This window comes from Gallinula chloropus (assembly GCF_964237585.1).
Source record: "Gallinula chloropus genome assembly, chromosome: 5".
NCBI lineage: Eukaryota > Metazoa > Chordata > Aves > Gruiformes > Rallidae > Gallinula > Gallinula chloropus.
The window spans coordinates 19,905,415-19,922,123 of NC_140090.1; the positions used below are offsets into that span (position 1 = coordinate 19,905,415).

General features: G+C 35.0%; 1 protein-coding gene across 16 annotated transcripts in view; it reads right to left on the bottom strand.

Annotated features, from left to right (window-relative positions):
• The window catches only part of LOC311192037 (sodium channel protein type 2 subunit alpha), a gene marked incomplete at both ends in the record, with an annotated part of 59,231 nt that extends 47,980 nt beyond the window's left edge, over positions 1-11,251 (bottom strand). For 11 of the 16 annotated variants that reach the window (XM_084264431.1, XM_084264426.1, XM_084264433.1 and 8 more), the window contains 9 exons: positions 1,112-1,318; positions 1,471-1,612; positions 2,497-2,560; positions 2,846-3,118; positions 4,231-4,322; positions 4,827-4,955; positions 6,400-6,489; positions 7,371-7,489; positions 10,985-11,251. In XM_084264431.1, the coding sequence (XP_084120557.1) occupies positions 1,112-1,318; positions 1,471-1,612; positions 2,497-2,560; positions 2,846-3,118; positions 4,231-4,322; positions 4,827-4,955; positions 6,400-6,489; positions 7,371-7,489; positions 10,985-11,251 (1,383 nt within the window). Of the gene's footprint in view, positions 1-1,111; positions 1,319-1,470; positions 1,613-2,496; positions 2,561-2,845; positions 3,119-4,042; positions 4,135-4,230; positions 4,323-4,826; positions 4,956-6,399; positions 6,490-7,370; positions 7,490-10,984 lie in introns of all 16 variants that reach the window. The other 5 variants (XM_084264425.1, XM_084264435.1, XM_084264437.1 and 2 more) reach the window with 2 other exon arrangements.
• Positions 11,252-16,709: the final 5,458 nt, after the last annotated feature.

The window sequence follows — 16,709 nt, forward strand, 5'->3', positions numbered from 1 at the left end:
TCATTTTAGAAACATTGGCATGTTGAAAATCATAGAATCACAGAATGGTTGAGGTTGTAAGGTCCTCTGCAGATCATCTAGTCCAAGCCCCCTGCTACAGCAGGGTCACCTAGAGCAGGTTGTACAGGATCACATCCAGGTGGGATTGGGATATCTCCAGAGGAGACTTCACAACCTCTCTGGGAGCCTGTTCCAGTGCTGTCACATTCACAGTAAAGAAATGTTTCCTCATATTCAGGTGGATCTTCCTGTGCCCATTGCTCTTTGTCCTGTTGCTGGGCCACTGAAAAGAGTGTGGCCACATCATCTTGAGGCCTGCTCTTTAGATATGTATAAGCATTGATAAGATTCCCTCTGAGTCCTCTCCAGGCTAAACAGACCAATCTCTCTCAGCCTTTCCTCATAAGAGAGATACTCCAGCCCCCAAATTATCCTTGTAGTCCTCCACTGGACTTTCTGCAGTAGTTCCCTGTCTTGAAATCCCAGAACTGGACACAAAAATGACTATATGCCAGATGAAAAGCAATAGAAAATCAGTCCAGAAATGAAACAGATATTTGACTCATAGAGCTGAATTCCTGAATATATTCTATTTTTAGATAAGAAAACCTCACAGAAAAATCTGTATTAAAACGTCTTTTTCCCATAAAACTTCAAATAATTTTCTTCTGCTTTCAAAGGAAACAAAAATTACTTTAGAACAATACTGAAGTATAGTGTTTGTTAAAAATATTGCTAGTCTCTTCTAAAGATATGTAAGCTAATGATTGACTTCAGTGTGCTTGAATTAGGGCTATGATTAAATACTTTTTCGGATAGAAACCTAAACTTAACTACTTAAAGCCAGGTTTCTAAGATATTCCACACATATATTTTTACAGTCATTAGGTGAATTTAGTAGCAGTCTTTCCTGTACCATTAGCTTTTTTTTTTACTGTTTGGATAGTTTCTGATTTTCAATGGCTATTTCAACTTTCCTAAATTGCATGGTAAACGAGGCTTTTATGGTTTTGTAATTCATTGCACAATTTATACATGTTTTAATTCGTAAAAGATTATTGTCCTTCCCATAAGAACAAGGCTGTTAAGAAAGTACAATTTCCATCATTACCTGAGCTTCTTCTTGCTGCTTCTTCAGTTGTTCCAGCATCTGTTGAAATTCTGCCTCTTTCTGCTCTGCCTCCTCCATGGTTGCTTGATTCTGTTCTTCATAGGCCATGGCCACCACAGCCAGGATCAAGTTAATCAGATAGAAAGAGCCCAGAAAAATCACCAGAACAAAAAATATCATGTATGTCTTCCCAGCAGCACGCAGTGTCTAGGGAGTAGAAAGCATATCTATATATTATTGCACCACTTGTCTTTGTTACTGCAACAGCATTATGCTTTCAGCTCGTGTACAAATAAGCCTATTTATATAATTTTGTATGTCACCTACAGTTTATTTTTTATGTCATAAAAATTTCTTACCAGTTGATACAGGTTTTCCCAGAAGTCCTGTGTCATTAGCCGAAAAAGTGACAAAAAAGCCCAACTGAAGGTGTCAAAGCTTGTGTAACCATAGTTGGGGTTTCTACCAGCTTTCACACATATATATCCCTCTGGACACTGCCTACATGAAAATCAAACAGGGAGTACTTAGTCGTAACTTTATTTCCTTCTAGAACATATTTATTAATTTTTAGAAGAACTTGAATTCTTTTTAGTTTATTCATTCACAAAAAAACCCCCAAAACAAACAAAAAAAACACCACAACAAAAAAAACCCCAACCAACCAACCAAAAAAAAAAAACCAACCCTAAGAAATTAGGGTAAAAGAGTACATGAAAGATATACTTTCCATCCATTCACTGGGTGAAATGAATATTTAAATTCTCCTTGTGACATTTTTAATTTTTATTCCAAACAAATAATTTCCTAGCAGAAATGACAGCTAAAATATTGTTAAGGTTAGAGACAGATTAAACAATATTATTAGCTAAAGCCAATTGTACTGTTAGGGATCTACCACATAATGCCAAGATTTTATTTTTTTTCAATAAGCTTCTTTACTGGTGCCAGTTAGGCATCAGAGTTCAGCTGACAATTCCAGGATCATAATCGGGTGCATGTGTATGACAGAATTTGCCAGTAATGAAAAAAGTTTCAGTGTTGAACTATGAAATCACTGCTTTTAAGTATTTTCTTTCTCAGTTCTAACCTTTGCTATCATCCTACTTTCTCCAATCAGTACATCTCCAATATAGACTTGATAAGAGTTCAGATTTTATCATTAACACTAACATCATTTTCCAATCAAGCAGGAAGGAAAGCTGTTAATGAGTATTTTGTTTAGCCAGACAGTAAAATATTTTGACTTAAGTAAGAAATCATTGTTTGGCAGCGAAACTCTGTAAGTTCTCTAACACTACTAAATATGGAGTCGAAACTGCTGCAGATGGATTTCATGTAAGTGCTTTTTCTACATAATCTGAAGATTTTTGAAAGGGTCTTACCCTGCATCAGAGCTGTTACCACAAAGTAGGGCATCTCTTTGTCCTTCCAAAATGTAAAAATGAGCTGTGAAGAAAGCATTAGAAATATATGTGAGTAAACCAACTGCATCTGAAATTACTACAAAATAAAATAAAAATAAATTGTAACAAAAACAACATGACTAGCTGTTGATCACTTTGTAGTCTAGAAACCCTTCCAGTTATTGTACTCATTGTATTTATTGTATGTAGAAGCAGAATTGACATATGGCAGAAATATAAACCATTCAATATTGACTTTGGTTGATCCCAAATAGATACATGCTATAGCCACACATATATGAAAAATAATTATAGCAGTCATTCTTACTTTCATCCTCAATGTAATCCTTCCAGTTAAATGTGCTCACTGTCATATTAACAAATGTACCATTTTCATCCATTGTGCTATTAAAGTAGGAAATAATGTTTATTTCAAAAGTAGAATTGTCTGGAGGCCACTGCAGGCATTTATTCCTCAAGTTGCCCATGAACAGCTGCAGCCCTATTAGCGCAAATACACTCAGACAAAACACAGTCAGGATCATAACGTCCGAGAGCTTCTTCACAGACTGAATTAGGGCTCCTACAATAGTCTTCAAGCCTGCAAAGAGAAAAGATCCATAGATATATAAAAGTGTATCTTTGCTTTTCCATTAATTAAGATGTCATGCAGACACTTAAAAGAAATTATTTTTATTTCTCAAAATGTAAAGCTTCATGAGCAGCCTCAGAGCTTGTGAAGATGAATGAAAGAAAAATTCTTTTTATGAATATGCAATATACATATATTCCAACAGCCTGAATACATCATGTTATCTCAAGCAGGAAAGTTTATCAATCATGCTTTCCTGTTACAGAATTGATTTTATTTCTTAATTTCTCTCTGCATTTAATATTCTGCCAATAATTCAGTTTCCAGTTAATATTAAATATGATATGATGATAGAATGAGATAGAATGGCAAGTAATTTTAAGAAAAAAATAATATTAAATATGGTTTTACAAAAATATGAAGATAGTATGAGAAAGAATTAAAAGTAATTTTGAGGATAAAAAGTCATTTGCATTTGATAAATTTTCCTGTGCAATATTCCTCTCCTTGGTATCTTTTTTGTTGTTATTTGGTTGTCTTTAAGATTAATGTCAATATTATGTGGTAAAATAAAGAAAAAATAATTCAAAATCAAGAAAGCCATAGCGCTAAAGCTTTTTAATGTAAAAGAGACAACTTATTGCAATAAAATGCAGAAAAACAAAGCAAAATAATCCATAGGCCTCATACTTTATGTTTCATGCAGGAATCTGTTAAACTCAAAGGCTGATTTTGCAAAATAAAACAAGCTAATGCTGAAAAGGCAAAGAATCATAATCCAGGTTTATGATCCATGCCTTTTTTTTTTCATTCTTCTTTCTTTTTTTTTTTTTTTGGCAACACAAGCAGCGAACAGCAAGACTTATGCTCAAAAGAAGTGAATTCAACTTCAGTGGAATGAAAGTCAGCCTCGGTGTTTAACCTCGCTCTCACCTGGAATGACTGATATTGTTTTCAAAGCTCGGAGAACTCTGAATGTTCTCAACGCTGAGACATTGCCCAGGTCCACAAACTCTGTCACATATCTGTAATAGGGGAGTTCACACACAAACACAATGACAGCACACAAATAACAGTTGGAGTTACGAGGGGCCTAACACCTTACACCAACTACTTCTTACCTGGGATTACAGAAATAGTTTTCAAAGCTCTCAATACTCTGAAAGTTCGAAGAGCTGAAACATTGCCTAGGTTTACAAATTCTGTTACATACCTGTAGGATTAAATCACAGTTATTCAGAATTGAGGCAGAGCTTATACTAATTATGTGGGTCTTCAAAACCTCTGTGGCAATATTAGCAATCATACTTCAAAATTTACCTGTCTCTTCAGTACACCTCTCTTTTATAATTACTTATTTTCATTGATATTGCTTAAATTTCCTTGAAGTGAAACTCACTGATTTGTATTTGAACAGCAAATTAAACTAATTAGCTTTTAAAAGCATAGTGATGTGAAGTCAAAGGGATGGCTTCCATTCTGGTGAGCAGAAAAATGTAGGACATGAAATTAGTGTCCCTCAGCAGTAATTACACTAACGGCTGACACTCTGTGGTGGACCTTGCCATCTTTTACTTTGATTTCTGAGTGAATAAAATGTGTGATACAGTGTCTAAACTTCAAAAGTTTCATAAACACTTTTAGGACAAGATAGTTATTATAATATTTGCCACTAATTTCATGCCCTAACAGCTTAGAAAGTTCTTGAACCACTTACGCCATTAAAATGACACTGAAGTCAAGCCAGTTCCATGGGTCTCGCAGAAAAGTAAAGCCTTCTAAGCAGAATCCCCTTGCAAGAATTTTGATAAGCGATTCAAAGGTATAAATTCCAGTGAAAGTGTACCTGAAAAGCATCAGAGTAGGAATAATAGATTTTTTCATACTTATGCTTATAGCCAATGTCATTCTTTATCAAAGAGTATTTAGAAGTGAAAGGATCAAATAATTAACTTAACTACCCCCAAAATATTAATAATTCAATTATTAAGTAGATTAAATTTGAACCTGACACATGTATACTATTCCTTTTCTAAAAGATTGATTTAATCTTGGGGTTTGTGCATGCAAATAATTTCAGACTTTAGTATTTACAGATGCATTTCAGACTTTGATATTTATATGCATATTCTCTAGCACTCAGAAGGCTGCCTCTTTGCTTGCATTCACAAATCAGGTAGATGTCTAGGTGCTACAGAAAAATTAAGAATTTTTAAGGGTTTTTTTAAGTTTTGTGAAAATCAGTTCTGGATAATAACTATACTCATGCCTATAATGTGGGTTTATTTCATAAATAATCATTAAATGTAAGAAAGCATGCCCAGGCTGTTATTCTTGGAGATGTGGAGCACGATTACCAATTTACCTGGTGTGGGAACAGCCATTCATTTAAAAACATAGAATAGTCAGTTATAACCAGCATAATGCAGGGACTGCCTGAGACCCATGTGGGTCTTTGCGGACCTCCAGAATAAAGGAAATCTACCTACAGACCCTACTGCTCTCCTTTCAGGCTCTCAGCCATAGCCACTGTTGAATATACTGGGAATGAGTGATTACTAGTGCAGTTTCTAACTACAGGATTCAGAGTAAGGTTCCTGAATGCAGAGATATCAATAATGGCTACTGGAGAACAGGAGAAACCCTAGCTGGTTAGAACCTGTTTTTTCATGAGTACTATTCATTCAAAAAAACCCATAGTATCACAAAGGAAAACACATATCTGTATTTTATTAGAGAAGAAACATGTATGTGTAACCATGAACCAGAAAAAGAAACGGGTACTTCATGTTTTCCTCACTTTTGTCAGCTCTTTGTTACTCCTTCATAGGTAAGGGCCTTTCCTCAGTAGTTTGAGTTTCTTGATATTTGGGTCTTGTGTGTGCTTGCTGTGGCTGGCACTTGTGAGTTCACAGCACTGAGACATGATGAATGTCCCACTGCGCTAAGCCAATGAGTACTCAAGCTATACATGGCTGGCCTCACCAATGACGTGCAACAATTTTACATACACATTTGAGGTTTTGACTCACCTTTTCCAATTTACAACTCAGAACACAAGAGTTCATGTGTAACTTCAGATATTCCTCAGACATAATTTTAAAGAACAAAGCATTAATCTTAAATAATTTAAATTATTCAGGAGGAAACCCGAAAGATTGATGATCTCATGGAATTTGATTCTTCAGGACTCTGGAAAAGCCCATTCTGGCATGCAATTTTCCATAAATTCTTCTTCTTTGGAGTCACACAAAGATGTAAAAATAAAGAAATAAATATTTTTAACTTACTCTACATTCTTTGTCCAGTCTGGAGGGTTACTCATGGTCATAAATACACAGTTGGTCAAAATAGTGCACATGATAAGCATGCTGAATAATGTAGATTATAGTCAAGGCATGTAAGTCAAGAAAGTATGACAATTTTATAACACTGAAATAACCAAAAATATTAAGTGTATAAAAATATGTACAAATAACATAACATTATAAATAAAATCTGAAAATAGAGCTTTGCACATAAGTGTATCTATTTTCAATGGTATGCCATCTGGCATGTTATGGTGCACGTACTGTGAAACAATGCATTACTTTTATAATTATGGCAGGTTTAGGATTTCAATGAAACTTAAACATACCCTTAAGTCTGTAGAAGTATGAAATCAGTACCCAAACATAATTACTCACTGAAGCCAGCATTGTTCTAAAGGATCTTTAGCCAGAGGTTGGTAGGTTACGCCCAAGTTGTTCTTTGGACATGATTGAAATATATTTGAAAATATTCTCCTTTACTCTGACCTGGATCTTTTATAGGACACACATCTCAACGCTGAAAATACCATCTTGAAAAAGTATGCCTGAAAAAGCAGCTCTTTCCTCATGCTCTTTTGTCCTTGTTAAGTGAGTCTAGTTCATAAATGGTCTTGGTAAAAGTGTGACCTTAGATATGTTCAAGTGCAATGGTTTGTTACTAATTTGGCTTTAGCTGCAGGGCTTAGTATGGGATCAGGTCTCCTTTGGTATATAAAGCCTGATATCTAAACTCTGACAGCATTAGGTGGTTCAGGAGAGAGTTCTCTCAATAGGAATGAAGATCATACTGCTATTCACATATGATATTGCTGCTTTTTAAGTTTGATATGTTTAGTTAGCATAGTACACGCACATGGTCCTAACTTGTATATCCACATGAACAGTATTATCTCAGTATTAAATAGTTTCAAATGGCAAGGCTTAAGTCAACATTAAGAAGCAAAGGATATGAATGTACCAAAATCTTGATAGCAATTTTTCTGATAGGATTAAAAGGAGTTAAAATGTACAAGGCAGATGTGGCACTGAATCGGAAAATTGCCTTTCCCTTATTCAATACTATGAAAGTCTGCAAAAAAGAAATACAAAATTAAAAAAACAGTGTTGACCACTCAAATCTTTACTTTCTTCTAAAGGATTTCATTCTCCTCCTGGAACATTGGAGTTCCATTCTACCTGTGGTAGGAAAATAACTGATTTCTATCAGTACAGTGAATTAAGTCCTTCACAGCCAATTCTTCAATTTGCTAAATTTTGCAGCATGTGTAATGAATTATGATAATACTAAACTTGGTGAGAATTATCAGCACCAGTATCAGTTCATCAACAATAGCAAAATGCAGCATTTCATCAGTAAAATATTTTCAATTTTATTCCTAACAAAGTTTTGATTAATATCAGAGTTTCAAATTAATCAAATACATTCCGCTCTGTGAAAAAACCACAAACAAAACCAAAACATCAAAAGGGCAATTCTAAACACCGGTTTGTATTTGGAACAAAAACTTGACAGAATTATACATCCATATATGATGACAAGGACAAACACCTGTCACTAAACAATTAACCACAATTTTAAAATAGTTTTGCTTTCATTTTAGATTTTTAAATACTATCAATAAGAATTATATGTCTCTTATAAAAATTTATGTGAGAAAAAAGTGATAAATAAATTGCCAGCTGACATCCTTCTGAGCAATTGGAGACAAACATATGCCAGAATTTGGCATCCCTTAGCAACAAATCTTTTACTTAAAAAAATTCTATTTTAGTTTTTAACAGTATGCTTTTATTTTCCCTATATGTGAGCACCAAATTTAGGTAGTTCCTATCTTTTAAAATTTGACCTGATAAACCTACGGTTCATGTTCACTTTCATTCTGTTTCTGTTGGCAGCCGTCGGCTAAGTGTTTTCATTTTTATTCCGAGTGTATTTGTGTGTGAGGTTTACTTGCATCTGTGGTGCTGCTTGAAATTTCTTCAGGACATGACCATTCTTCATTCCTTTTGCTCTTTGTTGATGGTAATGGTTCTGCTTTTTGTTACCATAATAGAGTCTTTGTTACACTCTCAGCAGAGCTATATGGTATCACTGTTCTCCATGTTGATTTACATTCTCCGTGAAAACTTGGCCGTCATCAGAAAAATGCTGCCCTCTCCATGGCCTTTACTGCCTATATGGTATGCTCCCTCTGGGTGAGAAGGCAAACCTCTCCACAGTGGGAAAGAAATCAAGTAAAGGAGTGTTGCTAGGGCCTCCTGTTCACAGAATAACATCAAGTTTAGCATTGAGACTGACGGAGATTGGGCTCACACTCATTGGCACTTCTCTCTGCTTCTCAGCTTGAAATGGTAGAAGGATGTTTCCTGTCCCAAGATTGCTGCTGCAGCACAGTGTGAAGGCAGACTATGTAAAATTCATGTATGGTTTTCTCTGCATTGACAAGTCAATGATTAGAAGTAGTTTCTGCTATGAACTGGAAGAGGAATGACTAATTCTAGTTCATGATTTAAGATGTCCATTTGTTTTGTGTTGAGCACATTAGGCTGATATGCAACATAAATACAGATGTCACCTGTGACAAAAGATTCTGCACTTTACTATCTACTCTCATAGTAGTAGTCCATCAGTAGTCTGAGCTTTTACACTTTTGTTCCAAAAAATCTGACTGCTTTTTCTGATCACTGGAGGTTAGAAAGTATACTTCAGTACTTCTGAGGTTTTCTGGTACTCATCTGTAAAAGCCTTGTTTAGAACAAGTTATTCCTGAACTTACGCAACTGTATACTCAATTATTATTTGTTTTAGCTAGTTAAGAAAAGTGCTTAGTGCACACAATTATGTTCTAAATAAGTATCTGCATGGAACTGTTGATATAACCAAAACCATAGAAGTGAAAATAACCCAATAATCCTTGGCAACACTCCTTCCCTGAGCTTTAATTTCTTTAAATTCTTGTAATAATGTTAATATTTGTATGATCTACAGCAGTTTAATTCACTTCAGAAGGTGTTAGGTTATGCAATACAGATGGATTCTACTCTGTTCTCCATTCTTATTACTGAAACCAATTACTTGCCCAATAAGGCAAGATTCTGTACATTTTAAAGTATTTTATGCCTTCATTTTTTTTAAAGTTTCTCAACATCAGATTTCTTATCTCGATAGCAAACGCTTCAAGCCATCATCAGAGCAACTGTGTCTGTTTCCTTCTCTCTTTCAGAGACACAGGAAAAGATAGTCCCAAGTACTTGCCTATAAATTGCCTTCTGCATTTTTTTAATTTAGAGTGATTATCCGGAGCTTCATCTTTCTTCACTTTCCTTACCTACAAAGCTTTTGAGGACTATAGGGATCAGAAAAACATCTTGATGCTGCTAAAGGAGCATACAGAAATAAGCAGATATAAAGTACAGAGGAGAACCTGTTTAGTGTCAGCTGTACCTGTTACTAATCTGCGCAGGACTTAAGGTATTTTTAACTGTTTCCAGGCTGGACTATTTCAGATGTTGGAGGAATTTAACACAGTTAACAACTAATGCCAGCTACAGAGATATTCTTGTTTGATCCTTGTCTTTCTCCTGTCATATAGCGGTGGTCAGCTTCTAGATTGTATGCTACAAGACCAAAACCCATATACTCTTCTGTAGATCCATTTACAAAGGTCAAGGGACAAACCTTTCACTTGCATGGATCTGTTTGAACTAGCTTTAACATCTCCAAGTTCCTGGGTGGCAGATCATGTGAAAATGAGGACTTTGTATGACTCTGCACATCAAAAGGGGAAGTAGAGTAAACACTTTCAGGAGTTTACATTCTTCACGGAACACAACTATACTATAGCCTCACACATGCAACTCGGGCATGTTATTTCTCTCTCACAACATGTAATGCTTTGCTCTGTACAGAAACTCTTAATTAGTCTTCAGAACAACTAAACTGTCTTTTCTCGATTCATTCCTCAAACCCCAGCTTTTCTGTGGTGTCTGCCACAGATTTTTAAATGACAGCTGTACAGCAGAGATCTATCACAGCAATCCCAAGCACCTCAAGAAACAGTAGTGATAATTTTGTATGACTCAAGTTTTACAGTCTCTATATGCTACATATATAGATATATGGATTTTATACATGCATATATAGATATATGTTTACATATGTTGTAGAGCTATAAAAGAAACAAAGAATATGGTTATGGTCCTTTATTTCACTAATTTAGATGGATGCCACCTGGTTATGTACAAGCAGCTCCATGGCAAACCCATGCTTAGAATGCCTCATTTGTAATATCCAGTCTTAATGCTACATTGAAATAAGGCAAATGAAATCATGTTTTCAAGTTCAGGCAAGCTCAAGAAGCCTTTATCTTCCTTACACTAGGATAAATAACAAGTAACTCAATGGAAGGAGTCGCAACACAGAAGAGCATAAACCAGTTCTGTTAAATGAAAAGATGTTTCTGTGTGTTGAGTGGCTTGATGACTGCAACCATCCTATTTTGTGATTAAAGATTTCTAGTGTAGAAAATTATATTCTATTTTGTGCAAAAGATTATTCACTCACTTTTTGATTGATATAATATGGGTCCAGGTCTTCCAAAGGTTCAGACACCATTCCTGGGGGTATGTCACCGTAAATAAATGGCAATGTCTTTCCTGCTTCCAAGTCACTGTTTGGTTTTGGACCATTTTCATCATCATCATCTGTATGTTCTTGCTTGGGCTTTTTAGCTTTTTCTTCTGCAGAACGCTTTTCAATAGCTGCGAGAGAATCTCTAGTAAAATAGCGGAAACTTTCAGGTCCTGGTGGTACCAGCAGTGCCTGTGCCATGTTTTCATCCTGCAAATTTAATTACTTTTAGCCTCTTGCATAAGAATGACCTATAAAAGAAAATCAGATAATTTAGGAAAAGTAGATTGTACCAACAGAAAATAAAACAACCCACATTTGCTCAGAAACCCTTTCCAGGACTGAAATAGAAGTAAGATATTTCAATGCTGAGTGAAAGTTAAAAGCAACTGCTCAGAGTTTAATTAGCTATATCATAAATTATTTTTCAGCTTTCTCCTACTGGTCTAGAAAAAGACACTACTTCTGCCTACAAAGACACTACTTTGCCTATGTGCTTAGGCTCTACCAGTCAGAGCAAAATCCTGATTTTTATATCTTTTTTTATTTTATTTTTTACCAGCAAGTATAAATGCATATTCTATGATGTACTCTTGCAAATTGTAAATATGTATCTTACTGGTTAATACATTTTATCTTCCTGTATTTTTTCAAATATCGTTAACCCAACTTTATGGACATAAATAGTTTCATTAAATGAGAAAATGTTTTTGTTTGATTAATGCTGTTCAAATGACAGCAACTGAATTATGGGAGGAACAAGCATAATTCTGTCACACTGACAGTTTGCTGTGCTGAAGGTTAATGTTAGATACCAAAGCAGGTTAGGTTACATTTATTGACTGTCTGTGAGCTGTGACTCAAAACCACAGACCTTTTAAGTAAAAGGAAACAGGATGTATGATGAAGACTATGTGGGAAAAGAATTCTGATCTTGATTTTTTGCAAGGCAAGTGTCATAATATTATTTCAGACTAAAACTAATTTGAAATCTAAGACCCTGGTTCCCTATGAATGTCTTAGGTACCACTGCTGGATGACACAGTCCCTGCTGCTTTTTCCTGCTCTCTGCTCCAAACTGTCCAGAGTACAGCAAGTCTCTTTACGAAGCCTTGCAGCGCATCAGCTGAAAGTAATGTTCTTTTCCCTCTTCCAAGTCCTTCTGCAGCATGATCAGTTGCTTAAACTGATGCACTGTACAGCATAGTGGAGAGGTTTGAATGACTGGAGGGAGGGAATGGCAGAAGGAAGGCAGATCTGGTTAGGAAGTGCCACAAAGTGAGAAATGATGGGTCCGTGATTCAAGTTATTGACCTAGGTGGCTTTTCTATGAAACTAGTCTTAAAAGGTGTAGCCTCCTGGAGTCATCAGTCTTCTCTTTACAGTTCAGTGCATTTGGTTAGGCTGCTCTTCATCCATTATCAGTTACAGTTATGAATGCTATAAAAAAGTGCATTGTAGTTATTGGAAACATATGAATTTGTATTGCTTGAAGTCCACAAAGTGGGCAATGAATGACTGTGAAAAATATTAGCAGACTTGGACTTTCACTGTATTTTTCAGTCATAATCCATGGTTTAAAAAATTTTCTTGACAAATTGGAAACATTACTTGAGTCCCACCTCCAATGCTGTCTAGTGAAGTTATATATTTCCAGGCTGCTGCTATTACACAAGGTTTTTCCCATGCTAAATATGCCCCAAAGAGTTTGCATTCAGATTACAGAGCTTAATAGAACAACACAAAAATGCCTATTTGATTACTGTTGCTATATAAACAGTAGTTTAATAGAACAATGAAAGAAAAGTAATTTTGTTCTGTGCACTGAGCCCTGAGCAACCTCTTAGGAATCCTTGAACTATGAACCATTCATTTGTTAGTGATAGCTTCCCTCTTCTTCCTTCACCGCTTTTAAAATCACTTGTTATCTGCTAAGTAAACTGCCAGGACATGGGTGATACTAGGCAGAATTCAGACAAAGATCTCTGTGTATCTAGTCATTTCAGAACATCTTTCATAAAAAAAAAAAAAAAAAAAACCAAACAAAAATACCTTTAAAGGAATAGTCTCAAAAAGACTTGGTCTGGGGCCCTCAGTACTTACTACTGCCTAGCAAAAAATTTCAAGTATTTGAAATACAACTTGGGCCTAGATACCATATTTATAATGGCCTACAATTCAATAGATTTCATTAGAAAAAAAATAAGCTCCAATTTATTAAAGACATGCCTTTGCCAAATAAATACATTTAGTTGTATTTGAGCATTGCATTCCATAAATCCTTCTCCAATTTTCCTCTGTCCTTCCTTTAAATAGTAAGATTGAGCAATAAATAGTATCCATATGTTCTTAATTGTATGCACATTTCAGTTCATATATATGCCCATGGATAACTTGTTAAATGTTATTTTTTAATATATTTTATCTTCTCACCATTTACACAGATGTATCAGAAAGTAATTGAAATAACAATATAAAACAAATTTATGTGCCTTTGAAAAAGACAGAAGTGGTGTGAAGGTATCTATTTTATGATATCTTAAATCAGGTAAATTGTTAAAGTGAAAGTATGAGTCTAAGAACCAGGTGGATACTAGGATTATTTATTAAAATCTTCAGGTTACCTAGCAAGCTAATTGCATTCTGTGTGAAACAGTCTACATACACCCTTCAAAATTTTCAAGGTGGAGAAACAGTAAGAAAGGAGTCATCTTAATTCCTTAGAATTTGGGAAGCTGTTTTGCAAAATTCAGGTATTAGAAGTGAAGACAAGTTATGTTTAAATTCCTGATTCTATGATTCTGTGCTCTGATCAAATACCAAACTGGGTAATGATGCATTCAATTTATCCTAAAAACAAAAGAATGGGTGAAGAAAATCTATAATGAAATATTTTTAATTGAAATTTCTCATGGCATTTGTGCAGAGAGGCTAATTTCACAAAGCAAAACATATCCTCTTATCTGCTGAAACGGTTAGAAACATTTTTTACAGTTACAGATTTTCTTTTCATAACTGACATTTGCCTTGGTTTTTTGCTGGCATCTTTACACTAATTTTTACTGCTTTAAAAAATATTTTAATAAGAAACAGAACGCTAAAAAGAAAAAAAGAGCCCCAAAATGTCACTTCTGTAATTCAAAGTGGTAAATGCAGTGTAATACAGAGTTGACTGAGGTATCTAAAGAGATATTCAGTCAAAAATATTCATGGGTCCTAAGCCAAGGATTCCATCAAAATTTGTTCCACAAATGTAGGTAATTTCAAGGAAAGGAGTATCTTTCTTAAAGCTGATAAAAGCATCCAGCATTTAGCACCTGCTCAGGACAAGACTCTTCTTTAGACTGTAATCTATTATTTTACACTATGATAATTTGTTTACAGGTCCTAACTGACTAATATGTAGGATTTGTTTCCCTTTTTTTTTCCATTCTTTCCAACATTTATTGTTCATCTATTGTGTCATTTTCTTTAGACTATAATTTATCTCTAGAAATGACTATAATTTTTGTCTGTATTTGTACAGTCAGCTTGAGTGGCCTGTAGGCATTAGTGTTACATAACTATCAAAAATAAAAGTAATGAAATCACCACCAGGTATTAACAAAATGAATAAATTATGGAAGACAAAATACTTACTTGTTATGAGAATACAAAATCAACTAATAAGGGTATGTAACAGAAAGAATATATCTTTAATAAAAGCCTTAGTTTAAAAGGAGTGGCACTGAATATGAACTGGTGGTTGCCATTGGCTGAAACCTAACTGAAGAACAGTAAATACAGGAAATACTAATGAATTAATACTAATGTGGCACTTCAGGGTGGTTACATGCAATTTTATTTAATCTCCTCAGTAATGACTTACAATAAGGTGTGAAAGCACATGACCTAAATCTTAAGAACCCCAACCTCAACAAAAGAAAGTACTGTAGGAGTTTGGAAATCTGGGCAGAATATAATACTTGAGTGTCAGTCTGAATGGTGAAAGACTAAGCAGATGGGAAAACCAACCAGACTAGATTAGAGACTGGAAAGCAATCTCAGACCTCTCTAAAAGATCCAGAAGCTTCATGGGAGGGTATCATTGAACACTACTCTCTCTCATCAAGGAATTTCTATGGATAGCCTTTCCCCCCACTTATTTGCCTGTTTGAGCCCACCGCCTTTCCACAGTCATCTCTTTTCTTCCCTCTCTACCTTAGTGTAACACTTTTGTATTAATTTGTTCCTGTTTCTTCTCCCCTCCCGCCTAGGAGCAGCAATAGTGGACTAAGATCCTTACATCAAAGACAACATACGGTCTACCTGGAGTAATCAAAAATAGAAAGGTTATGTAAAGAAATGAACCTGGATTCCTCAGACACATACCAACAAACTGTAGAACCCCCACAATAAATTGTTATAATTCAAGGAAATCTTTAAATGCAGTCCTGCCTTATAAGTTTGTAAGTTGCCTCTGAGTAGGTATGAAGAGAGATCAAGTGAATAACTGGAGTACTGGAGAAACATGAAGAAGGCCAAATGAAACCTATATCCAATTTAAGAGAAAGAGGAAAGGTCTTTCTTAGCCCATCAACCTAGTTATAATACAGTGCTCAATATTTTGCAAATACTTTCCAATGTTAAAGATCCTTACATTCTAATGGAACATAGATGCAATATATGTAACAAATTTCTACAGCTAGACTGCATTAAAGATGTTAGTTTCACTTTTCTGATGATATTTGAGTGAAGATATATAGCACTATGTGAAATGGACACCTTAGGTAGTGAAACATTACTTCTGGCTGAGAAGAAAAGACAGTCTTACCTTTATTTTTCTAAGAAATGCCAAATTTCAGAATTTAGCCACTGGATCTTTGGCTATCATGAAAAAAAAAATGACTGCATTTATAGCAAAACTAGACCTGGTAAGAAAAGTTTCTCCTTGGGAGCTGAAGCTTCTTTAAGATTGAAGTTTCCTTAAGACTCTCTCATTCTTTATTCCTCTGTCCTTAAATTTAATGGCAGTAGACAAAGATAAGTCTACATATTCACATAGATACATTTTTCCAATCTAAAAGGAAAGAGAAGTAGGAAAAGCAATATGGAACATGGGTTAGTCCACAAAACATAACACAGGCTAAAAGTACATTTAAGAATATTCCTTAAGACAAAATTTAAAAAATCCATTTGTTCTTTCACCTGCATGCTTTAACTAAAATGGAAAAATGTGTCCTGTTGAGATCACTGCCTGACTAGTGCAGTCTTCAAAAGAGACGGGATAACTGTGCCTGGGCTAACCAGAATGTTCTCATCTGTCACTTAGGGTACTGCACAGTGTATCATTACTCCCCACTGGATTTGCTGTCTTTAACCAGGAATGGAAGTCAATTCAGTCTATATTTGCATGGAAATATGGATTGTTCTTCATGATACTTGTCTTAAAGAATGACAGTATAAGTATTTTTCTTTGCATGACAATTTTTTTCTTCTATCTCAAGCAATGCAATACCAGAAAAAGACAATTTCTCCTCCAGGTTCTTCAATTTAAAGATTGCATTGTTACAAAGGCTGACCAAAGGTTGTCTATAGCTTCCTCAGTCTTTAAAGCTTTAATAATCTGAGTGTCTAGTAGATTAAATTTAAATAGTCTACTTACAGCTTGCAAACTTAA